This window comes from Aethalodelphis obliquidens, unplaced genomic scaffold, assembly GCF_003676395.1.
Source record: "Aethalodelphis obliquidens isolate GAN/ISIS:26980383/991018 unplaced genomic scaffold, ASM367639v1 scaffold43, whole genome shotgun sequence".
NCBI classification, from domain to species: Eukaryota; Metazoa; Chordata; class Mammalia; order Artiodactyla; family Delphinidae; genus Aethalodelphis; species Aethalodelphis obliquidens.
The window spans coordinates 3,543,042-3,568,636 of NW_020837987.1; the positions used below are offsets into that span (position 1 = coordinate 3,543,042).

The 25,595-nt window shown below is 45.4% G+C and overlaps 3 protein-coding genes across 10 annotated transcripts in view; 1 reads left to right on the forward strand and 2 right to left on the reverse strand.

The window, feature by feature from the left end:
- Nucleotides 1-18,725, reverse strand: part of CEP89 (centrosomal protein 89) — a 79,854-nt gene extending 61,129 nt beyond the window's left edge. For 3 of the 5 annotated variants that reach the window (XM_027079325.1, XM_027079324.1, XM_027079329.1), the window contains exons 1-5: nucleotides 18,599-18,725; nucleotides 15,456-15,562; nucleotides 9,878-10,036; nucleotides 6,956-7,142; nucleotides 2,133-2,204 (exon numbers count right to left, since the gene is read on the reverse strand). In XM_027079325.1, the coding sequence (XP_026935126.1) occupies nucleotides 2,133-2,204; nucleotides 6,956-7,142; nucleotides 9,878-10,036; nucleotides 15,456-15,562; nucleotides 18,599-18,637 (564 nt within the window). In that variant the 5' untranslated portion in view covers nucleotides 18,638-18,725. The remainder of the gene's footprint in view (nucleotides 1-2,132; nucleotides 2,205-6,955; nucleotides 7,143-9,877; nucleotides 10,037-15,455; nucleotides 15,563-18,598) is intronic. The other 2 variants (XM_027079327.1, XM_027079326.1) reach the window with 1 other exon arrangement.
- A 273-nt stretch (nucleotides 18,726-18,998) lies between these two features.
- FAAP24 (FA core complex associated protein 24) lies at nucleotides 18,999-23,943 on the forward strand. Of its 4 annotated transcripts, none has more exons than XM_027079331.1 (6): nucleotides 19,000-19,127; nucleotides 19,319-19,437; nucleotides 19,559-19,698; nucleotides 19,870-20,022; nucleotides 20,756-21,000; nucleotides 23,739-23,943. In XM_027079331.1, exons 2-6 carry the CDS (start codon nucleotides 19,332-19,334, stop codon nucleotides 23,926-23,928), a joined length of 834 nt encoding a protein of 277 aa, XP_026935132.1. In that variant the 5' UTR covers nucleotides 19,000-19,127; nucleotides 19,319-19,331; the 3' UTR covers nucleotides 23,929-23,943. The 4 variants fall into 4 exon arrangements, with proteins under 4 accessions (XP_026935134.1, XP_026935132.1, XP_026935135.1 ...); XM_027079332.1 differs by having other exon boundaries at nucleotides 19,014-19,131; XM_027079333.1 differs by lacking the exon at nucleotides 19,870-20,022 and having other exon boundaries at nucleotides 18,999-19,127.
- The window catches only part of RHPN2 (rhophilin Rho GTPase binding protein 2), a 57,478-nt gene continuing 53,831 nt past the window's right edge, over nucleotides 21,949-25,595 (reverse strand). Inside the window, exon 15 of the mRNA XM_027079330.1 lies at nucleotides 21,949-23,306. Within this exon, the coding sequence (XP_026935131.1) occupies nucleotides 23,040-23,306 (267 nt within the window). The 3' untranslated portion in view covers nucleotides 21,949-23,039. The remainder of the gene's footprint in view (nucleotides 23,307-25,595) is intronic.

Consider the following 25,595-nt stretch of genomic DNA (forward strand, 5'->3'; position numbering starts at 1 on the left):
AGGTTAAAATTAAAGGATGGATTGGGAATTCCCCGGATATCCAGTGGTTAGGACTTGGCGCTCTCACTGCCGGGGCTGCGTGGCATGGCCAAAAAAAATTAAAGGTTGGAAAAAATAGACCACGCAAATATCAAACAAAAGAAAGATGGAGGGGACTTCCCTCGTGGCACAGTGGTTAAGAATCCGCCTGCCGATGCAGGGGACACGGGTTCCAGCCCTGGTCTGGGAAGATCCCACATGCCAAGGAGCAACTAAGCCCGTGCGCCACAACTACTGAACCTGCGCTCTAGAGCCTGTGAGACACAACTACTGAAGCCCGCGCGCCTAGAGCCCGTTCTCCGCAACAAGAGAAGCCACCGCAGCGAGAAGACCACACATCGCAATGAAGAGTAGCCCCCACTCGCCGCAACTAGAGAAAGCCCATGCGCAGCAACGAAGACCCAATGCAGCCAAAAATAAATTTAAAAATTAATTAGAAAAAAAAGAAAGATGGAGAATGTCAGATGAAATAGACATTAAGGCAAAAAACCTCTTTAGAGATAGAGAGGTTCACTTCATAGTGACAAACTATTCAATTTACCAAGAAGATATAATTTTAAATTTGTACACACCTAAAAATGTAGTCAGGTGCAAAATAATACACGTTCTATGATTCCATGAATATAAAGCTCAAAAATATGCAAAGCTAATCTGTGACATCTTCTCTTACTTGGAGGTGAAAGCAAGATATTGGAAAACCTGGCAACATGGCAAAGAAGCTGCAGCGTCTAGGTTCCTGTGACTGTGGGGCGAGCCAACTGTAAGAGCCAGCGGTGATTAACCCTGAGGACGCATAGGGTGCAGCCCCAAACGGCACTGGCACCTTCCCAGATGCCCCACCTCAGATCAATGATGCCAACCTAAGAACCCCAGCCCAAAGGGACAGACACTAGTGGTGGAGCAACAGGAGGGTTCAGTTAGCTCCACCTCAGGGTAAAGTCCAGGCAAGAGTGTGGTCAGATTGTGCAGTGGACCAAGGACTAACTCTGGGAGGGGTAGTTTTGATCTGTAGGGTAGAGGGACCGCGCGGGCCTGCACTGGGACCTTTGTAAGTGCGACAGCATGCTGGACCTCCCCTGGTTTGGTACGCTATGGTAAGGGAAATAAGCGTTTGTGAATCCACGCCTCCTCACTGCTGCATGGAGGAGACCCCACCGCTGGAAGATGGCAGGGCTCACTCTTGGTGGCTTCTGCAAATTGGCTGGAGTGACAGCTTGGTGCCTGACTTGGGATCCTGGCCTTCTACCTCCACCAATGGGGGTCCAACTCATGCAGAGGTGCTTGCATTGGTAGAACAGAGTCAATGGTCTACACGTGCATACACTAACCGTGGACATTCCTATCCACACAGGGATGTGTACGTGTAAATGTGGACAGGGAGACTGCAGGCACCGCAGCCCACCTGGCAGTCAGGGCCCCGCTTCTACCTTGCTGAGAGAACCCTGATTTTGTTCGGTGCAAGTGGGCTCAGCCCATAGTGAGAGTAACCCTCTTCCCCTTAGCCAGTAATTGGCCAAGGGATGGGCATGTGACCAATGAGTCTCCTGCTGGGAGGCTCCCAGGAAAAAATGTTCCCCGTAATGAACACAGCGCAGCCTGAAGAACCTTGCCCTGCTTCCTCCTGTCTGCAGGAAGAACTCGCTGCATTTGATGACCACAAAGAGCAGGCCAGGAGAATCTCAGGTGCCAGCCTTTGACAGGCAGCTGAAACAGTTTGGAATCTCCTACCTTTTGATTTTGTTATGTGAGAGAGTTAAAGGTCTATTATTTAAACCTTTTGTTTGCCTGTTTGATTATTTGTAGCCAAGAAAATGATACAGACATCAAGGTGACCGCAGAGGCTTGTCCTGGAGAGAAGAGGAGGGACAGAACGGCAGGGTTTCAGGGCAGTGTTTGCTTTACATGCAGTATCAAACGTTTTTATAAGACATGGGGATTCTTATATACTTGTGTAACAGAAAGAAAATTTTAAAGAAATTAAAAATTAAAAACTGTGGAGAGAGAAGGGGGACATTCCTAATCCTCAACCACAGCCGCAAAAGATTCCCTACTACTCCTTGGCCTCCAGAAGTTTCTAGAGATAACTGGTTTACCCCTGCATGAATGATTCCTCTCTGGATCCAAGGACATGGCGGACACTCAAATATTCGTTGGTTGGCAGTTGGCTGGATGAATAAATGAACAACATGAATGAATATATGATATTTTATGACAAGATGCTCTGCAAATCCACAAACACAAGAAGAGCAAGAATGTGTGACAGAGGGGCTTCAGTAACATCCTATCGGTGACTTCTTGAAAATGGTAGCAGGCAATTAGACTACACTCTCCTGGAAGACAGGGAGAACGCCAGAAGCCGCCAAACTTCCTCAGACGTCAGGTATGCAGATGCTCCGACAGTCACAAACTGTCACGGCTGCAAAGGTCCACAGTGATCCTCTGACGGGTGCACTGAGAGCAAGGATGTGATGGTCCCCGGAGACGTACAGTAACTCCCACAGGGCAGAAGGGAGGGCGGGCGAAGCTAAAGGGAGACACTTGGGAGAGCCCACCTTTGCCATCCAGAATCCAGCTCTATACTCTCAAAGAAGTTAAAGACAGCACAGTCTGACATGAGGAACCCAAAGAAGAGATCCAGGAGATCAGGTAAAGTGATAAGGCAACAGAAAGATGTGTGAAGTAAATCAGCAGAACTCACAAAAACAAAAGGCAAAATAAAACCACTACAGAGCTAAAAGCTATATGAGAAGCCATAAAACATAGTGACCAAGGGCTGAGAGAGATGAGGATAGACAGAGTAAATCACGCAAAGGGAAGCTGAAAAGGAAATGGAGGGACAAGGGATTACAGAAAACATAATAGACATGGAAGACAAAGGATATCCAGCAAACGCATAACTAGTGCTCCCAACGGAGAAACAATGAACGGATGATGAAACCAGTCAAAGATAAAATAAAAGAGGGGAGGAAATATTCCCTGAAAATAAAAAAGGGAGATGAAAATCTATGTCTGCAGAATTAAATTATATGCACTAAATTTCAGGAAAAAAGGACAGAAAATAATAAACACCACGATTAATCCTGGTGATATTACTGAACTTCAAAAGATAAAAGAATGAACCTACAAAGGTATCAGGCAGAAAAATCAAGTGACCTCAAAGGGGAGAAGAAAGGCCTTAACTCGTTCTTTGCTGTCACTCTCAGCAGTCCTCTCAGAAAAGGTTATGTGGTCTCATGCCACCGTGTACACTTCCTTTAATTAATTATTAATTGTGTGACTATGGACTCTGTCTTATACTGATTCTCCAGCACCTAGCACAATACCTAGTACTCAATCAGATGCTCAACAAGTAAGTGTTGAATTATTTACCCACCCAAAGACAGTTTCCTCCCTAACACAGTCCTTTATAAGATGAAGAAGCTGAGGCACAGAGACATTATCAGACCTCCCAAGTCACACAACTGGGAACTAGAGAAGCTGGGACTTGGACTCAGGTCTCTGTCCGTGGCGTTGCTCTTTCCACTGGGCCCTAGCGTTGTGGGAACTGACCACACGTTCACGCACCCCACTTCCCTTGCAGCCTTACTTTTGGGTGGCACCAACAAGACAACTGCTGAAAACAAGACTTGCTTTCCATTTGTTAGGCCATTTCTGAGTGGGTGCACACCTCACATGAAGATGTTTGCCCAAACTACCCTGAAACACAGAGAGAGGCATGAGGTAGAGACTTATATCCAAATTGCCCGATGTGGGTTGGTCTGTTTCCTTAACTTACTAGTTTCGATAAAAAAGAATAAAATTGTAAATTATTTACCTGAGATTATAGAATGTCTATAGTAAAAATAAGGAGGGCAATTTTACTTTTTTTTTTTAATGAAAACATCCCCCATTGGCAGTATCTCCTTCAGAGCTAGCGCCATCTAGTGATGAAACAGCAGTTTTACATGCTGCACACATCGATTCTTTTCAAAGATAAGTATTTTAATCATATGATAAATTTAAGACTACTTCGTCAGTTTGAAAAAAACAAAAAAAGCTCTATGTCTAAGAAATATTCTTGATAGGCACAAGGATTGTAAACACAAATTTTAATTCTAAACAGGGAAAACTGGGTTGCCCTTATCTGAATCCAGCCTCTGCCACTGGGTGGTTGGCTGGATGATCTTGGGCAAGTTATTTATCCTGTTTCTTCACACACTTACCGCCAGGGGTGTGAAGTAAATGAAACGGCATGTGTGAGCTGCCTAGCAAATATCAAATGCTCAGAAAAGGTCAATGTGTCTTCCTCCCCCTATTGTACTGTAAGGCTGTGGGAAACTGAAATCCCCTTCCAGCTTAAGGGCCCCTTCATTCATGCCATCTGCGACCGGCCAGGACAATGTTCAGGTTATGATAAGACCTTGCAACTGCAATCAGTTATTAATACTCCACCTTCGGCTCCTGGGCTGTATAGGGAAAGGCTTTCCTGTTGGCTGGGATGTACAGAAAGATGGAGACCGGCACGCACATACTGCTGCTGGTAAGGCAACTGGGAACCACTGCTTTGGAGAACAATTCGGCAATATCTAGTGTGAAGAAGCACACATAGGTACACGTACCAAACGTGCAACGGAATAACCTAAATGTTCATCAGGAGGTGAGTAGACAAATAAATTAACATGTATCCATCTCAAAACTTCAATGCTGAGTGGAAAAGCCAAGAGGTGGAAAGATTGATTCAGTACGGTAACCTTTGTACAATTAAAAACATATATAGGGCTTCCCTGGTGGCGCAGTGGTTGAGAGTCCGCCTGCCGATGCAGGGGACACGGGTTCATGCCCCGGTCCGGGAGGATCCCACATGCCGCGGAGCAGCTGGGCCCGTGAGCCATGACCGTTGAGCCTGCGCGTCCAGAGCCTGTGCTCCGCAACGGGAGAGGCCACAGCAGTGAGAGGCCCGCGTACCGCAAAAAAAAAAAACAGACTTCTAGAACACATCCCAAATCCAGGAGAAGATGGCTATCCAGGGATGGAGCAGATGGGAGATAAAGATTTCAACCCTAAGTGTAATTTTCTTTCTTTTATTAAAAAATCTGAAGCAAAAAAACCCAAAAAACGAAAAACGAGAAACAAAAGATAAGATGTCAATACTTGTTCATTCTGGAGCGTGAGAACACTAACATGCTATGCTATTTTCTGCTTCTCAGTTGCGGGGGGCTGGGTTATAGAAAATGTACGTATTCAGCTCTAACAGACAGTGCCGAGCAGCTCCCCACAGTGGTGGCGTCAACTCCGCCCCGGCGGCGTTAGAGAGCTCCTCCACACCCTCACCAGGCCTCGCCAGTGTTTGTTGCCTTGCTCTACTTTTCAAGCGTTTAAATAAAAGACATTTCCGAGACTTCCCTGGCTGTCCAGTGGTTAACACTCCGCACTCCCAACACAGGGTGCGCGGCTTCGATCCCTGGTCGGGGAAGTAAGATCCCACATGCCGCACAGAGCGGCCAAAAAAAAAAAAAATTCCATACTGCACATGGGTCCTACAGCCACCATGACACACTTGCCTGAAAAATAAACTATCTGTTCTGTTAACGACAAAGGAGGTTGTACAGGTCACTATAATCTCTCTTCTCTGAGGGAAATGTGGTAGCGAGCTTTACTTCCAAAATCGTTGAGTGATACAGCTCTATCTGTAACCTGGGTCCAACATACTAGCCAGGAAGTGTGCAGACAGAGGGGCAGTGGGAGCTCACACAGGCCTGTCAGAGCCCCGCAGCTGACCTCCTGGGGCTCTTGGCAGCTGCCTGCCTGTCCAGTGCTCCTTGCTGTAGAGAAACCTAACTCTGCATGTTAAAGTCTGTATATGCTAGAAAGTGACGGTTAGTTTCTGAAATACTCACATAAGGATTCCTCAAAATAAGTTCCCTGACGTCACTTAAAATGTGATTCAATATAGTGGAGGATAGTCAATATATTCAATCTGCATATATTATAGTTGGATGTTCCAAGTCTATAAGTATACTCACTACAAATAACACATTATAGTGATGGTGAAAAAGAAGAAAGCGAGAAAGGAAAAAGAAATTATGGTGCTGTCCTTTGCTGTTAAAGCAATGGTGCTATCCAGTTTCCAAAACCCTGGGAGCAGAGTGTTTAAACCAGGGCATGCAGGCAATGGTGGAGAAATGGGCTCCTTCAACCTCTCTGGACCTCGGCTCCCCCATGTGTGGTGGGGCCGTAAACGGAATCTATGTCAGCGAGACAGCAGGAAATCAATGCATGTGAGAGTTTGATTTACTGACTCACACAGGGTAAGCACTCAAAGAACGTCTGCTGCTAAGGAGAGACGAGTGATCATACCTCCTCTTGTCAGGCATGAATTTGAAGAAACACTGCAATGTACACATCGATACAGAAAAGTGACAGGAAAATTAGCTTTGGGGGGTCAAAGGAAAGAGCAGGATGACCAGCACCGGATGGAAACCTACATTAAGAATGTGAAGATGGGGCTTCCTTGGTGGCGTAGTGGTTGAGAGTCCGCCTGCCAATGCAGGGGACACAGGCTCGAGCCCCGGTCCGGGAAGATCCCACATGCCGCGGAGCGGCTGGGCCCGTGAGCCATGGCCGCTGAGCCTGCGCTCCGCAACGGGAGAGGCCACAGCAGTGAGAGGCCCGCGTACAGCAAAAAAAAAAAAAAAAGAATGTGAAGATGTTTATCTCTGTTTTTGAAGGACTTGTCTTGAAAGATAAAGGAAAGAGTTTTGAATTTTAGCCTAACAAGACAGAAAATGAGACTGGACATGTTAAAAAGAAATAAGCCCCCAAACAAAAGCCATTAACTGCCAAAGCGAGAAAAGGAAAATCCTTACTAACGCACTTGACACAACTGACTATGAGTTAATGTCAAGGTGCAGAAGAAACGCTGGAACGATGCAAGCACCTGGTTTCTGTGTGGCACGGCATACACGGCATCGCTGATGCTTCCCTCTTCTTTGCGAGCACTTGTGTCCCCCGACTCCCTGTGGCTGCCTGACAGGTAGGTGTCAGAGTCCTCTTCCTCCTCGTAGCCCAGCATTTCAAAGGATGGCAAAGAGGATCTTCTTCCCATCTCATTCTGCCTGTGTGGTCTGTATTAGAACATTCAAGAGCAAAGCAAACAAACAAGCCACTTAATGCTTCACATAGGTTCATATACGGGTATTAAATGCACTGCCTCAAGTTCCACTGTGAAGTATTACGACCACATTACGAAATATACGGAAGCTAAAGGGTGATAACATCCACAATTCCATCTCTTTGTACACTGTTAGCATTTCTTTCTAGCTTTTCACCTAGGTTTTTATAGTTATTATCACTGCATACATATACAATTTGCCTCCTCGTTAACAAGTTTTTAAAGTCAAAAGGTTAGGTTCATACACCAGTTTTATCACCCGTTCCCCTTACTTAGGTTTTTTTCCCCCAATTTTCACCATCATAAATAACCCTGTGATGAATGTCAATGTGTAGCAAATCTCTTCTGTATTGAGGATTAGTCCCATAAAACAAACAACCATATGGAGAACTGCTGAGTGGAACAGTGTAAACACACACACGGAAAGTACACCACCACCAGCAGGAACGTTTCGTGGGTCCACAGGCGTCCGCGCAAAATCGTTTCCCCAACCTGCAACTATGTTGGTAATAATTTTCTAAACCTTGCCAAAATCATTGAAATCTCACTGTAAAAATGTGCATTTCTTCCTGAGACTGGGTATTTTTCCATGTATTTGGATGTGAGCCCTGGTTCCTCCGCTGTGAATTGTCTGCTCATGGCCTTTGCCCATTTATCTACTCTGCCTCTAGTACGCCCATCCCAATATGAAATTAACTTTTCCATCTACTAAAATTAAAACCCTGACTTTGTATTTACTATAAATATTTTTCCTATTCTATTGATCTTATTTTGACTATAAATTTTTTTAACATACAGATGATTAAAAAAACATTTTTTTTAACCTTCCAAATTCTTAGCTCAGAAGTACACAGCAGGCTTCTCTCTCTGAGAGGCTTGATGAGATTGGGTATAGGATTTCATGGTCTTATTTCTATGTATATAAAAATTAATCCTTTCATTCAATAAGAATTTGTTTTGGTGTATGAATTAGGAAAGGCTCAAAGCTGATTTCTTTCTAATACTGCTAATGAATATACTGTTGAATCCTTTCCTTTCCCTTTATCTGTGGGGCTGCCTTTATTAAAGATTCAATATGCCTGCAAACACGAGGCTCACCTCAGGGTGTTCACGTGCACCTCTCTATCATTGAACCAGCACTCCTCTACTTTGACTACTTCAACTAAATGTTTTAAAATATGATGGGGCTGGGGCTTCCCTGGTGGTGCAGTGGTTAAGAATCCGCCTGCCAATGCAGGGGACAGGGGTTTGAACCCTGGTCCAGGAAGATCCCACATGCCGCAGAACAACTGAGCTCGTGCGCCACAACTACTGAGCCGGTGCACCACAACTACTGAAGCCCGTGCACCTAGAGCCCATGCTCCACAACAAGAAAAGCCACTGCAGTGAGAAGCCCGCACACTGCAACGAAGAGTAGCCCCCGCTCGCCACAACTAGAGAAAGCCCACGTGCAGCAACGAAGATCCAACGCAGCCAAAGATAAATAAGTACATTTATTAAAATATATATATATATATGATGGGGCTAATGCAGCCCTCCCCCTGAATCACTATTCTTCCTTTCCAGATTTCCTCTTATGGTCTTATCTGCTTATTCCTTCCAATGAATTTCAGAATCACTTCCTCATCTTCAGTTCTTATTCAGCCAAAGTATAAATTCTTACCAGGAGAAAAACAGGCTATATTCAAACATCTCAGAAATGGAGTCAAGATAAAAATTCAAAAACCAAAACTATAAACACATCCTAGAAGGAAATATCTGAGCATTTGTATAATGCTGTAATAGGGAAGATCTTCCTAGATTTGACAATAATGTCAGAGACTACAAAGACTGCTAGCTCTTAATACATAAAAATAAAGAACATTTTGGTATGTTAAAAACAACTCAAAAACCAAAATTGAATAAACATGGCAGATACAAAGCAAATCTAGTGATGCATCCCCCACCTCCACCCCACAAGCCCTTAAAGTCCTCAGGGTCTTCCCACTGCTCCGGGGGAGATACCAAAGCTCAGAACAGGATACCAAAGGCACCCCCAGCCTGCCCACTCCTCCAGCACCATCTCGGATGACTCCCCACCTCACTTGACTCCTCCCAGCCACAAATGTCTTCCTTCAGTTGCTCACATGTGTCATGCTCCCTCTTCTCTCATCCCAGCCCCACACTGACCACCTCCCAACCCATTCCCAGTTGGTTCCTGTATGGCCCGCAGCTCTCCCCCAATGCCCTCTCCCTTAGGAGGAAACCTTCCTGGCTCCTGGCCCTATGTCAGCTCTAATCCAGCTCAAGCAGTAGAGAAAGTGATGTTAAAGAAGAAAGGTTACAGTAGGCGTCAACAAAGGTAAATTCAGTGTGACCGTTCAGAGAGGAGATACACGAGAACTGGAGACTGACAGCTCTCACCATCTAGGCTGTGGCTAAAAGCAACACTGAATTCACCAGCTCAGTGCTGCCATGAAAGCAACCGGTGTCTTCACAAGCTATAACTTAACAAGATCCACTCTAGAGAAAATTCGGATACAATTCAAGACCGATTCATGTCCCAAGAAGTATCCCTTTGACATTGGAGATGAAAACCCGAGTACTAAGCGCTAGTCCTAGCCACATGCAACCACATGCACACACACACGCTCAGAACTGCCCTGCCTCTGCCCCGAGAGGAAGCTGAACCCGTGACATGGTCCTTACTGATGCCTCAGCTCCGAGGTGGTGGCATAGGCCTCGATGAAACTGTCCTTTTCAAGGTAGGTCGTGTCACTCTCCGAGTGGGATCTCCGGCGAGGCTGAGGAATGGCAAAAGTCCGGCCAGTCAATGTTGTTGCTAGAATGGCTGCAGCCAGAGCAGATCTATGGACAAAAACATCCCAGTGAGCCAGTGAGACACGAACCCTCAAGGTGAAGGCTGAACAACAGGATACATGAATTAATCAAGGTCTACTTTCAGTTCTACAGTGTTCAGTGTGTACCTCCTGGCTACGTGCCTGTAGTCTGTTATGCGCCATTGCACAATCTCACTTCATTCTCACACCAACTGTATGAATGGATATTACTGTCATCTCCAGTTTTCAAAGACATTAAATGACTTGTCTAAGCTTTCCTAGCTAACGGGAGATGAAACCAGGTCTGTAATCCAGGCAGTCTATATTCAAGTAGTGTTCCTATTAAAATGAAAGATCAGAATGGGGGGGAAAAAAGGAGAAATAAAAAGATATAAAAGAAATGAAAAGGAATTTGAAAATTTTGCAAATTATTCAAAACTATAATAAAGGACAGACAGAGTAATGGGTTTACCCTCCCGCTTGAAAAAGCAAAATAAACAATTAATTGTCCCAGCTTACTGCCTGAGAAAACTTCCAGGTCACAGCACAGGGAGGAGGAAATGAGGCGGAGCCAGGCCGAGGGGTGGAAATGGAGTGGAGAGTCAGGGAACACCAAGGCAGATAGAATTTGCAGGACAGAAGACCAGAAGGGAAAGAGCTGAACAGAGAGAACTCCAGAAACCTGCAGAAGGCCCCTGAGTGCTCAGCAAAATGCTCGTCAGTGCAAGAGTGTGAGGACACTACGGAAGGCTGGGGGAGAGCCACCCACGAGGATGCGAGGAACAGCGCCAGGTGCTCACACGGGGCTGCGGACAGTGACTGCTCCCACCACGCAGATGGGAACACATTATACTTCACTCTAAAGGTGGTGGAGAATAAGCAGCCCTAGACTGAACACGGCTCCAGACCCTGCCTAACAAATCATAAAAGCAAGACCCAAAAGATCAAACTGGTTCCAAGGAATTTAACTGCATCCCAGAAAAAAATTCAAGAAGACTTGTGGGAATACAACAATATCCAGCACTCAACAAGGTAAAACTCACAAAAGTGTCTAGTACGCAAACATACATAAACTAGGCATGCAAAGAGACAGAAAAACATGACCCATAATGAAGAGGATAATCAGTCAAAACCCATTCAGAACTGACACGCTAGAAGTAACAGAGAGGGACATTAAAACAGTTACTATAATTACGTTCCATATGTTCCAAAAGGTAAGCAGAGACATGGAATATTATTAACAAGACTTGAACTTCAGGAGATGGAAATTACACTGGATGGGATTAACAGTAGGTTAGTGAAATTAAAGGTGAAACAATAGAAAATAACCAAAATGAAATACAGAGAGGAAAAAATAACTTAAAGAGCATAATAAGATATGAGATTAAAAATGCTATTGTTTTATGTTTTAAGCCACTAAGTTTTGGGAACTCCCTGGCAGTCCCGTGGTTAGGACTCCGTGCTTTCACTGCTGAGGGCCTGGGTTCAATCCCTGGTCAGGGAACTAAGATCCCGCAAGCCACACGGCATGGCAAAGAAAAAAAAAAGCCACTAAGTTTTGGGGTAATTACTTACATGGCAATAGATAACTTTCATCAAATGGTGCTGGAACAGCTGGATACCCACGTGCAAAAAAGTGAACTTGAATCTATGCCTCCCACACCATACACAAAAATTAACTCAAAATGCATCACAGACCTAAATGTAAAGGCTAAAACTATAAAACTTCTAGAAGAAAATATAGGATAAAATGCTTTACGACCTTGGGTTAGGCAAAGATTTCTTAGATATGATACTGAAATCATGATCTGTAAAAGAAAAAGCTGACAAGCTGACCTTCATAAACATTAAGAATTTCTGCTCTCTGAAAGGCTGTTAAGAAAATGAAAAGATAAGCCATAGATGGGGAGAAAATATTTGCAAATCACATATTTGTATGTGATTTGTATGTGATACAAGAACTTGTATCCAGAATATATATCCAGAATAGTGTATATATACAGTAATAGGAACAAAACCCAATTTTTTAAAGTGGGCAAAAGATTTTACCAAAGAAGATATACTTTACCAAAGAAGATATACAATGGCAAATAAGCACATGAAAAGATGTTCAGGGACTTCCTGGGTGGCGCAGTGGTTGGGAGTCCGCCTGCCAATGCAGGGGACACGGGTTTGAGCCCTGGTCTGGGAGGAACCCACATGCCGCGGAGCAGCTGCGCCCGGGTGCCGCAACTGCTGAGCCTGTGCTCTAGAGCCCGTGAGCCACAACTGCTGGGCCCGCGTACCACAACTACTGAAGCCTGCACGCCTGGAGCCCGTGCTCTGCAACGCGAGAGGCCACCGCAATGAGAGGCCCGCGCACTGCGGCGAAGAGTGGCCCCCACTCGCCGCAACTAGAGAGGGCCTGTGAGCGGCAGCGAAGACCCAACACAGCCATAAATAAATAAATAAATAAAGTTATAAAAAAAAAAAAAAAAAAGATGTTCAACACCATCAGTTACTAGAGAAATGCAAAATAAAACCATAAAGATACCACTACACACCTATTAGAATGTCCAAAATTTAAAAGACTGGCTAAGACAATCCCTTCGACCTGGGCCTGGCAGAATGGCTCTCACAAACAAGGGTGGAGAGAAGAAGGGGCCAGTCTGCCATCAATGAGGTGGTGACCAGAGAATAACCCACCAACATTCACAAGCACATCCATGGAGCAAGCTTCAAGAAAGGTGACCCTTGGACACCTGAAGAGATCCAGAAATTTGCCAGGAAGTTGACAGGAACCACAGATGTGCACATGGACTCCAGGCTCAACAAAACTGTCTGGTCCAAAGGAATAAGGAACATCCCATACTTTATCAGTATGGTTGTCCAGAAAGTGCAATGAAGATGAAGATTCACCAAACAAGCTCTGTACATTGTTATCTATGCACCTGTCACCACCTTCAAAAACCTATAGACAGGGACTTCCCTGGTGGTGCAGTGGTTAAGAATCTGCCTGCCAAGGCAGGCGACATGGGTTCGAGCCCTGGTCTGGGAAGATCCCACATGCCACGGAGCAACTAAGCCCGTGTGCCACAACTACTGAGCCTGTGCTCTAGAGCCCGCGAGCCACAACTACTGAGCCCGTACACTACAACTACTGAAGCTCGTGAGCCTAGAACCCGTGCGCCACAACAAGAGAAGCCACTGCAGTGAGAAGCCTGCACACGGCAACAAAGAGTAGCCCCCACTCGCCCCAACTAGAGAAAGCCCGCGCACAGCAATGAAGACCCAACACAGCCAAAAATAAATAAATAAATAAATAAACCTATAGACAGTCAACGTGAATGAGAGCTAATGGCTAATTGTCAAATAGTTATAAAGCCACAGACACAGACACACACACACACCTGATCAAACCAAGTATTGGTGAGCACGTGAAGAAAATGGAACTCATACCCTGCTGGTGGGAACATATATGGAGTAACAACTTTGGAAACAGTTTGACAGTTTCTGGTTAAATATAACCCTAGTATATGACCCACCTATTCCACTCCTAAATATTTACCCAAGAGAAATGAAACCACAGGTCCAAAGACTTGTGCACAAATATTCATAGCAGCTTTATTTCTAGTAGCCAAAAAACTAGAAACCACCCAAATATCCATCAACAGGTGCATGGACGAACAGTGGCATATGCATACAATGGAATATCACTCAGCAATTACAAGGATGAATTACCGATTTTCACAACAATATGGATGAATCTCAAAATAATTATGCTGAGTGGAGGAATCCAGCGTAAGTATTTTGTATAATTCCATTTATAAAAAAGTCTAGAAAATGGAGGCTAATCTTATAGTGATAGAAAGCAGATCGATGGCTGCCTGGGATGGGGATGAGGGTGGGCTGGGCCGAGGTATGGGAAGTGAGAGGGGGAAGGAGGGAGGATTTACAAAGGGGCATGAGGAAACTTGAGGGTATGATAGATACATTTATTATCTTGATTATGGTGATGGTCTCACAGGTATAAACATATGTCATAACATCAAACTATTCATTTAAATATGTACAGTTTACTGTACACCCATTATATAATAAAACTGCTTTAGAAAAAGATAAAAGACTATCTAAAGCAAAAATAAGAACACCATATTGTGGGGTTTATAACATATAGAGTTAAAACATATAACGACAGTAGCAAAGGATGGGAAGGAGGAAACAGAAGTGATTGCTGGAAGATTCTTACACTATTACACTAGACGCGAAGTGGAATAATGTCAGAGGTTAATTTGAATGTTAGTTTTTAGAGTAAAATAACCTAGAAATAGGCCAAATTTGCCAAAACCATGTTGATTATTTGGGGCTAATAAAGATTATAATCCAGAAATATATTTTTGGAAAACACAGGAGGCTACGAAGATTTTCTAACAAGTCTACAGCATGCTTGCCGCGAAATGACGTGGCCTTTGTTTGTTTTTCTGCTTTATAATGGAATGTGAAGCTAACTCTCTCACTACTGCTGCTACATAAACATTTCAGTTCTAATGACACAACTTAAGGGTTGTTCACACAAACACTGAAGAGCCAGACAGACCTACAAGTCCATCGCAGCGATGCCACCACCCACCAGCCGTGAGACCCTGGGCCAATGACTAACACTTGAGCTCAAAACAGAGATGCCAACAGGACCTCTCTCACAGGATCGTTGAGAGGATGAAATGAAACAGTGCTTCTTAAGCACTGACCAGAGTCCTTGGCACAGAGGAAACACTAATAAATGGCTCTTCTTGTTATCAAGATTGTACCGAAGGAAAAAACAAACACTAAAAATATTTCAAAGTGTTTGTTATCAGGAGGCATACAATATTCAAAGAACACTAAAAGAAGGTCCCACCCCTGAGTGAAATTATTTCTCATTGTTAACAGTTAAGCCATGTATCCATGTATTTTATGGATTAAAAAGAAAGTCTAAAATTCTCCTGTGCCTAAAATTTTGGAGGGCATAGGCAGGGGTCTTAGGTATAAAAGAAGTCAGCTCTCTGGTGTGTTAGGAGCACTGAAGGATAGGGGTATCTCGGGCCCTGGCAAGCGAGCTCACTTCTCCTTCCTTCCTGCAAAGCAGTTCTTCTGAAAGGCAGACTTGTGTTTAAAAAGAAAATTATGTGCACATTTCAAATTCCTTTTAACATACTATCAACCTAAATATTTGTGCTTCAGTGTTTTATATTTTGAAAAATTGTATTCAATTATGACATGTGAGAACTCCACAGACCTGAAAAGAACAGACCATTATCCCACGGAGAAACCATATTAAGTGCTTCGTTATGGAGCCGTGATACATATTTCAAAGGACATGATTCTAATCACCCTCCTTGTGATTTTCTTACCCATCTGAACAGTTCCGGGACCCAGCACTTGGTGGCTGAGCTCAGGGTGACCTCAGTGCCTGCTCACCCGAGACTCACCTTGGTCTCTCTGGAGAGGGGCTGGGGCCACGTGGAGGAGGTGTGCGGGGCACAGCTGGCTTCGGTGCGATGCTGGCTGCAGGGAGAAGGCCACGGATGATGTGTTTCTGCACAAATGAAACCCAGCAGAGGTCAATGGGATCATCTCTGGGGACTGCGACCACACTTCCCTGGGCCTGGGAGGGAACACCTGCACTGGTCACCCAGGGATCTAGTCACACCAGGAGGTCCACTCCTCCCCCTGCCATCCTCAAGCCCCATCTGGCCAGGCACACGTGCCCATGCAGGGAGCACCATATAGCTGCCCTCGGTGGGAACCCTCTGGCCCTTCCTTCCTCAGAACAGCTTCCCTGACCATCCCGCAGAGTCCCCCTCCAGCACCCCCAACTGGTCTCACAGCACTGCCCCTGATGACCCTACTTACTCACTTGCCGCCCCCCCGGCTGGATGGAAGCTTCCTAAGAGCATGCAACCTTCTTGTCTTTATCAACCCTGGAACTCTGGCACTTAGCACATTGTCTAACACCTGGTAGGGGCTTAATAAGGACTTTAGGTAGTTTATCTCAAAGATGCAGAGTCACAAAAACTAGTTCTCACATACAATGAAAGTCGGAGAACCCTGCTTTAGGCAACTGGGAGGCCCTGAGAAGTTTCTGAGTGTAACCCAATCTTCATTTCCTGTGCACCAGCCATTCATTTGTATCTACGAGAGGCAAAACGCCGTGACAGCACTTCACGACAATGAAGAAATCTTGTCCTCATCTTTAAGGAGGGACAGTACAGAGGAGAAACACCCAGATATTTATAATACAACACAGAATCATGGAAAGTGCCAAGGCAGAGGTAAAGACAAAGTGCTGAGGTGACCCAGGGAGGGAAGGGCTCCCTCAGATCTGGGGGCCAGCAAGGGGACCGCTGATGTCCTGTTGGAGAAAATCTCAGAGCATTTAGACTGGGTCTTCAAAGATGGCCACTGCTCTCACATTTGGGAAATGCGACAGAAAGGCATTCCAGGAGGAGGGAGCAAAAGGAACAAAGGAATGAAGCAAGACGCTAGCGGCAGTGTTCTAGAAATAAGCACTCCAGTTCGCTGCAGCACAGAGGCATGTGAGTTGGAGAGGCTAGCAATGAGCTGGCGCCAGAGTGGGGACTGTTTCCATAAGAGTTTTGATACCAGACTAAGGAGATCTTGTGACCTAGTGAGAAGCACCCACCGAAAGTGGCCCCGGGGAAGACTAATCAGGCTGGGGTGGGCACAAGGTACGGGGCGAAAAGGAAGTTACAACCAAGGGGAAGAGCCAGGGTTCTGGGCATACTTCAGGAGTGAGGGACGAGCAGACCTTCCAAATGCCTTCTGCAGCCCTCCCACCCCCACCCCCAGTCCCACGTTGATGGCCAACCCCAAGAGCAGCCACTGCTGAATCCCACCATTCTCCAGGGTATACACTTGTCTGCCACCTCCCCCATCCCCCGCTGCCTGGCAGATGCTCAAGGACAAGAAAGGCTTTTCTTCACCTTTGAATCCCCAGGGGCTGGCATCCAGAAGGTCCTTCGAAAAGGCCTCGTGAGTTTTGTTTATTTATTTATTTTTTGATAGCGTGAATCTCACATAGTATGCTGAACATTTCTCCCCTGTACCACGATAATCATCTCCTAACTATGGTTCTCCTGCCTCTAGTCTCTAATAAAACACAGGATGATCCTACCTCAACCCAGCATGAAAACTCTCGGGTTGACAGAGAAATGTCCTCTCCTGGCACAGAAGGCTGCTAAGGCTGCTATCAGTTGGTTCCTATCAGTGGCCCCAGATGCTTTTCTGGCGGGCCCTCCTCATCCCTACACATGCTGTAGCACTCAGAATTGCCTTCCTGTTCCCACGTAGCAAATGACCCTTTGTCAGACTTTTGTACATGCTGTTTTCTCCACCTGGAATTCTATTTCCTTACTCCTCCCAAGGCCCAGGTCAACTCTTTCGGCTGACTTTGCTGCCCCTTCCGGTATATGCCTCTTCGGCACTTTTTCCCTCACCATTTTGTGTTGAATGACTTATAGGTTTGTCTACCCTTTAGCCTTTGGGGCCATAGGCTGTCAATCAATTGTGGGTATCTGGCACACGCACAGTAGGAACTCAGTAACACAACAAAAACCTCAATAAAGATGCTGAGTTAGCAAAATTGCACTGGAAAAATATGCTTCAATTATGCCTTCCTTGCTTCTCAACATCCACCTGTCTAAAATGACTTCAGCAGGTCATAGGGCTGAGAACAGGAAGCCAAGTCAGACATGCTTTCTGATCCCAATCTGAAACGGAGTTCAGGAGTACCTTATCAAAATGCTTTCTCTGTATTTAAAGTATTAAGTTTATGGAGAACTGGATGTAAGTAGGTCTGGGGTTTCACCAGGCAAGTATGGAAAAGGGAGACAGGAGCAACGCCATTGCGGTGGGGGGCAGTGGTTACAAAGAAGTATCATAGGAGGAGGGGTCAGAGAATGAGCCTGGAAGTGTGCGCCCGCAGTGCCAGAGTGGCCATGGTAAGGTCTGCAGGGAAGCATTCCAGGCAGAAGAAAGAGCAAAGACAAAGGCCTGAATAAGCCTAAAGGTGGGAATAGCTGGAGCGTCTGTGTGTGTGACTTGTGGGCATTTTAAAAGGATCCCTTTGGCTGCTTTGTGGAGAACGGACCTAGGGGAAGGGCAGGAACGGAGACCGAGAAATAGGGAGGAGTTGCTGCAGCAGTGCAGGTAGATGATGGAGGGCGGGGTGGGAGCGGGGACGGCTGCCAGATGCATCTGGTGGGTGGAATCTATGGAACTTGCTGGTGGGGTGTACATGGTGCGTGGCGGAGGAAAGAATCAAGAATGACTTCCCACAGAGGAATATTCAGTAGTGGAGCAAGTTTGTGCCGGCAGGAGTGAACTCCCGACACCGGAGCGAAAGTTACAGGTGAGACAGGGCGAGTCCTATCGACTGAGGCCGACACTGGGATGGAGGATCCGTGTTCCAAACACGAAAACTCAGGGCTTCTCGAAAGAAAAACCAATTCCTCTTGTGCCGCTACCTTGCCTCCATCCCAAATCCCAACCCCTTCCCACTTAACTCCCGGCCCCACGGGCCAGAGCGCAGGCCGGGCGCAGATATACTTACAAACTGCCTCTTGCCGCCTCTCCGGACCCCCAGGAGCATCCTTGCTGCGGGGGTTGGCCAGACCGGCACTGGACTGACAAGCAGATCTCAGAACCGAGTACCACTCCCCAAAGCGCGCCGCCTCCAACGGGCCTAGCCCCAGACGCCTTTTGTACGCAACGGACTTCGCAACAACCACGTCTGCCATTGGCTCTGCTTTTCCCAAGACCAATCAGAGCGAAGGTTACTGCACACCCGTCGCTCATGGCAACCAGCGGGTACCTCTCAAATCCTCTCCAGGGCTGAAATTGTGTGCGCTGTTCATTCTCTTATTGGCCAGTCACGTGTCGATCTCTGAGGCCATAGCCTATCCGGCGCCAGGGGAGGCAGAGGGCGGGCAGGATAAAGGACGTGGAGAGCGCGCAGGAGAGAACCCGGAAGTGGGGCGCCGCAGGTAATGTCGCGGGAGACCCAGAACTGGGCCCTGGCCGGCTCGGCCCCCGCCCCGGACTGGATGGAGGAGCCACGGCGCGGGAGTGTCAGGGCCCAGGCAGGTGACGCAGATGAGGGACGGGGCTTCCAGGGCAGGAATTTCCTGGTTCTTAGACTTTGGCTAATAATCAATCTCTTAAAGAACACACTGCAGACGGGCCCCTGCCAAAGAGGCCGGGGCTGGGAGTGGAATGCGGGGCCGTGGGCCGGAGAGCCTGCTCAAGTGCCGTCTTGTATTCCGCTCATTAGATCCAGGCAGCCGATGGAAGGGAACACCCCTGATGGCACAGGCCCCATGCACGTGCCGTTTGGGCACATTGTGGCCAATGAGAAATGGCGCGGGTCGCAGCTGGCACAGGGGATGCAAGGTCGGTGGGCTCCCTCTACTAAAGCCCTCTCTCACCTTAGCCCACTTTTTAAAAACGTTCTACCTATTGCCGTCTTTTCATCCAAAGCTCACGGAACTTACTTTCTTTTCTGTATTTTAAGGAAAAATTAAACTCGTTTTTGAGGATGGCCTGACACCGGTAGATTTTTACTTGTCTAGCAGATCCTGCATTCTTTATATCACCGAAGCTGATTTGGTGGCAGGAAATGGCTACAGAAAGAGACTTGTTCGGGTTAGAAACGTAAGTACTGAATTAAAGAAACAAATTGAAAATTGACTTCTATCCCCCCTCTGTCTATCCCTTGGAATAATTTATATAAAACCATTGGCCATTCCAAGCACCCTTGGATAGCTTCTTAGTCTTGAATGGAATTTTGTTACAAAAGTTTCCTGTCTTTTTTTTTCATTGAAGTCCAGTAAACTTCAAGGGATTGTAGTAGTTGAGAAAACTCACATGAGTGAACAGTACTTTCCAGCCGTACAGAAATTTACTGTGCTGGATCTGGGGATGGTGTTGCTTCCAGTGGCCAGCCAGACGGAAGCGTCCTGTCTCATTATCCAGTTGGTAAGTACTGATTCCTACTCGCCCTGTGTTAGGACTCTTGACTGACCTTCCTGGACCTGTTACTCTGACAGACAGCTGCCCTTATTATAGGTACAATCCATCAGGTCACTCTCTATCAGTGACTGGTTTGGTTTCTAAAACCTTTTTGAGGAATTTAAGTTCAGAAGCTGCCTCTGCAGCTAGCTGAGCTTGCCCTCCATTCCAGGCAAGTATGTAACAAAGCAATCAAGTTGGAGACCTGATTTTAGCCTCCCAGGCTGTGATGACTCCATCATGCACTATTCTGCACTTAGGCTGGTGACACTGTCAACAGCTTCTTTGCCTCATCCACACGTATCTTTTTCTTCTTTTTTTTTTTTCGGCCGGGCCACGCGGCCTGTGGGATCTTTGTTCCCCGACCAGGGATCGAGCCTGCACCCCCTACATTGGAAGGGCAGAGTCTTAACTACTGGACTGCCAGGGAAGTCCCGCCATGTATCTTTTGTCTGCACTTCTGTCTGCAAGTTCATGTGTTGGGTTTTTTTAACCTAGTCGTTTTCCATATAGTTCATCTTTTAATAATTTTACTGATGCCTGAAAAATTATATTCATGTTATATATGAGAATATTTGCAGTGGTGAATCAAGCTGAACCAAATGGAAAAACTAAAACTAAATTTCCACAAAACAGAATTTTAAGAAACCTCCAGTCTTCTAGAGGGCACTCACGTGCTTTTCCTTTCATCTCGGTTCAGGTTGAAGAGCAAACCAAAGAGCCCAGTAAGAACCCTTTACTCAGGAAGAAACGAGCTCTGATCTCCGAGCCAGCCCTCCTTCGAACTGTGCAACAGATCCCAGGAGTCGGGAAAGTTAAAGCTCCTCTCCTGCTCCAGAGGTTTCCAAGTATCCAGCAACTAAGTAATGCTTCCATCCAAGAACTGGAGCCGGTGGTTGGACAGTCAGTGGCCCAGCACATTTATGCGTTCTTCACCCAGTCCAGGTGATGGCTCTTCCCACGGCATCTCCTTTACACCACGAAACCACAGGATCTTGTTTTCTTTCACATTAAGAAACAATATTTCCTCTCACAGAAACTAGGGAAGGATGAAGTGAGGCCTGAATGGCACCTGCCAGTTGTCCTGCCCTGCTTTCTGGGCTCAGGTATTTACTTCAGGTAGTGTGCCCCAGATGGCACTGCCCGCACCCTGCTAGCATGAAGAGGGCTGGTGGACACCTTCCTGAGGGAGTCGGTTTAAACAGGGACTCTCAAGATTCAGCAAAAAGCCGGCTTGGGCAGATTTTAATGTGTGACCTTCACCTGTATCTATCATGGAAGGTGGTGGATGTGACCGTCTAAAGGAAACAAACCTACAATGAATGAAGCACTGTGTACCATAAGCCCCTTGTTCCTTCTGGCAGAGCCACTGTTCTTCAGGTCTGGTCTTAATACACCTGTGCTTTGAGGGTGGCTGCCAGTGTAAACAAACAATTGTCCTGCCTTTTTTCTTCCTTCCTTCCTTTCTCCCTCCATCCCTCCCTTCCGGGTAGCTGCACAGTTTGTTTGTAATCACTGAGCATGACTTCTGAACACAGAAAGCCTGGAGTCCGGAGTTCCCATTTTAAAATAAAAAGCGAATGTGTGTGAGGGAGGGAAAGAATGTGTTTGTAAATGTATCGCCCAACAATGGGAAGAGAAAAGGGAAAATGGCAGGTGCAGCTGCATCCAGAGAGGAGAGCCTAGGGATGAAAATGTACAACTGCTCATTCAAAAAATAAATACAATTAAAGAGGCTCTATGTTTTCAGGGATACTAAGATAACTTGAGAGCTAAGTCCTGTTTTGTGAAATGTTAGTAATTTTTAAAAATCAAATACAATAACATTTTGTGCATTAGGGTAAAAATGATTTGAAAGAGGAGGGAATTAAAGTGAAATCAAAGTGGAAACCATTAACTCAGGCAAATGAATGCATTTATGTAAATATTTATACAAAAATAGCCCTAAGAGCAATGGATACACTTTCCCAAATATGGTTGTTTCCCTTTTGATATTACACACTAGAAAATATTTAAGTTTGTTAATTCTCAAAATTACACGTCAATGATGTATTTTTAAAAGCTATATAACTTGTACTATGCCAACAGTGAATCTTATTAGAGTCACAGTGTCATCCAACATATAGCAAGAGAAATCAGTTGGTAAGAATGTCATTTTAAAAAGTCAAATAGAGCTCTAAACTTGAATCATTTACATCCTGACCTTATACAATGTTTTTAACCCTTCTTAAAGACTCTTAAAATATACAACTATGTACTTTCTACTTTAAACAAAATGAAAAATGTTTTGAGTATCAAACAGTATATTATCTACCTTGTAGACAGCATCTTCATCTAACACTGCCACTGTGTTAGCGACTTTTAAATGACATAAAATAGAAGAAAAGTTGCTCCTAAATGGTTGTTTATCTAATAAGTCATGACAAATTTGGCACTAGACTTTATCTGGAAACAGCATTCATATTATTTAGAAATAATAGTAAAATCTTGTTGTTTTAGGTTAATGAATTCCCCTTAGGAAGGAGCTCTTTGGGACAGTTTTTAGTAACACTAATTTAAGTCTATCATTATTGTCCCTTGCCCTGCCTTAATTTGGGGTCATCTGAATTCTGAGTTAAGGAATTATCCGTCTATCACCCAAGTCTGGAAACTTACAAATAGGACCAGTATAGGAAATCCTAATTTAACTCTGATAGTAAGTAGCTAAGAGTCTTAATTATAGTCGTTAAAAACAGCCATATGTCCACATTATTCTATTTACAATACTTTATATAATAAATAACTTGCAGCAATATGGTGAGACTCCCCTAATAAGTTTGTTTTCCACAAATTTCTAGAGGTTTCTTGTTACTGTCATTCATAAAAACATATCAATTGTAGGTTTACGCTGTGAGAAAATGGGATTTGAGAATATTTAGAAATTTTCCGCTATGGCACAAATATGAAGGCCCAGTCAGCACGGGAAACGCTTTTGTTTCCTCACGTTAGTACAAAGAACTGTCGGAGGTGAGAAGGCTGAACGGAGAGGGGAGCTTCTTCTTGACCGGAGGCCCCGCAACCCTGACCCCAACCGATGGGAGGCACAAGGTGCTCGCCGACTTCTGTCTGTTCTTGTTGGTGTTCCAACTCAAAAAGGACAGCTTTTTCGAGATTTTCTTGGTTTTATCAGTTTTATCATCATCATCTGTGGCTAAGCAGATCATGGAGTAGGTTTTCTGCATTCCCACAGAGTATGTGGCACATTTACTATGCTGCACACAGAAAAAGAAAGAGAAAGGTGTTAGAAGTCAAGATGTCAGAGAAACGATTGCGAAGTTTGAGACTCAGATTCTGCACTCATAGCATCCTCTTTAAAGTTACGTTGACATAATTCTGAAACTCAGTGACAAATGCTTATACAGAATTAGGTTCTTGACAACAAGGACAATTCTTAAGGAATATACTCAGTAGTAGTAATTTAGGCTAGAGACCACTACCTTTTAAGGTTATTACATTTGAAAAAGTAATATATACTCATGGTCAATGATATGAAAATGCATGAGGTGAACAGTAGGTGTCCCTCCTACCTGGGCTTTCAGGCTCTTCCCCTGAGGTAACCACTATCTGCTACACTTTTAGAGATAACATTCATATACAGGTATTGATATGTGTGTAAGTATAAATCACCATTTGTCTTTCCTTAGGAATACACCACACACACTTGTCCGCACCCTGCTTTCTTCACTTAATGTATCCTGGATTTCAGCGCACACCAACAGATACAGATCAGCTTCATTCCCTTTAAAGACAGTACAGGGTCCATGTGATGAGGATATTAAATTTTTCCAATTTTTTAAACATGAAATAAACATAACATCAAATTTACCATTTTAACCATTAAGTTCTGTTTATTTCACCGGTTTAAAGACATGCCCTCCCATGTGCCTGGACCCTCTCACTCCCTCTCTCCTCCAGGTATCCCCTCCTTTCTGCTCTCCTGTCTCCTAAACCTTTCCCAACTGCACACAAGCTAACTGCTATCAACACACACACCTTTGAAAAACTCTCCTTTACCCCTACGTCCCCTCCCAGCTACCACCGCAATATCTCTGCTCCCTTTCACAAGTCTTCCCTTTCTCTCATTCACTTGTTTCCTGTCCTCATCCAGCATGCTCCCCACTACCCAGTCCCCAAATCTTCCTGGGGCACCTCTCTGACACTCTCAGGGCCTTGTGGAGCACAGCTGGAAACCACTGCACTCGTCTAAATCTTAGATTATACAGATGAGGACCATGAAGCCTGCTGAAGGTCAAACAGCTTATTAACAGCAGGCAGGGCCTGATTCCAGGTCTTTGATTCCAAGCCTGGGGTTCTTTCCACGACACCAGTGGTAGTCAGAATGGTGGTAGTCTCCATTTTCCCGAGGCTCAGAGCAAGTCTCTGACGCCCAAGGTCACGGAACTGGTGAAAGCCAGGATTCAAATGCAGGCAGTCTGAATACAGAACCCTTGCTTTCATCCCTACGTCAGATTCTTCATTGGCCTGGTTCAATCAGAAATGTGACAGGACTAACAGATACGCCTTTCAGTCTCTTCAGGGGCAGGGCTGCTCTCTAAAGATGCAGGTCCTCCGGCTGTGCCTAACAGACTCCAGCCCTCAGGCCAGCGCCCAGCACTTTTATATATCCTCATCTTGGACAAACTTCTTTCGTTTCTGGTTGAGACCTTGATCACTAGTCTAGCAATGCTATGGATTCCACCCCTAAAAGTGCCATTTTTCATGATCCCTTCTCCCAAGATGCTCTGAGTCCCTTGACTACTTTATCTTCTTTTTTCTAATTGAGTTATAATTCACATACCATAAAATTCACCATTTTAATACAATCCAGTGGTTTTTAGTATAGTCACAGAGTTGTGCAACCACTAATATTACCGAATTTCAAAACATTCCCACCCCCCTCCAAAAGAAACCCTGGGGAATTCCCTGGCGGTCTGGTGGTAAGAACTCCGTGCTGCCACTGCAGGGGGCGTGGGTTCGATACCTGGTCGGGGAACTAAGAGCCTGCAAGCTGTGCGGTGCAGCCAAAAAAGAAGGGGAAAAAAAAAAAAAGGAAAGAAAAGAAACCCTGTCCCATCAGCAGTTACACTCCCCATTCCCCGACGCCCCAGCCCCTGGCAACCAACCACTAACCTACATTCTGTTTCTACGGGTTTGCCTATTTCTTACCAATGGAATCACACAATCATTCACTCTCCAACCCTCTCTAAGTCTGAGTTCTGTTGCCATTTCCCCATGAAAAGTGTCCTTTTGTCCTGCTGCCAAATATAATAGACATGGCTCTGCTTCCCTCATTCTCCACGTCTTAACTGTGTTCAGCACAAACCACCGCTCTTTCCGGGCAGGATCTTCTTCTCTTGGTTTCAGAAGCCCCTCTTTATCCCACCGGTCTGCACCTACTTCTAACTGACCTCCAGACGCTTGTGGTGTCTCTCGGGGTTGAGTCCTCCACCCTCAACCCCTCGAGGGTACTTGCGTTTAGTATCTTACAGCTTTAAATATCA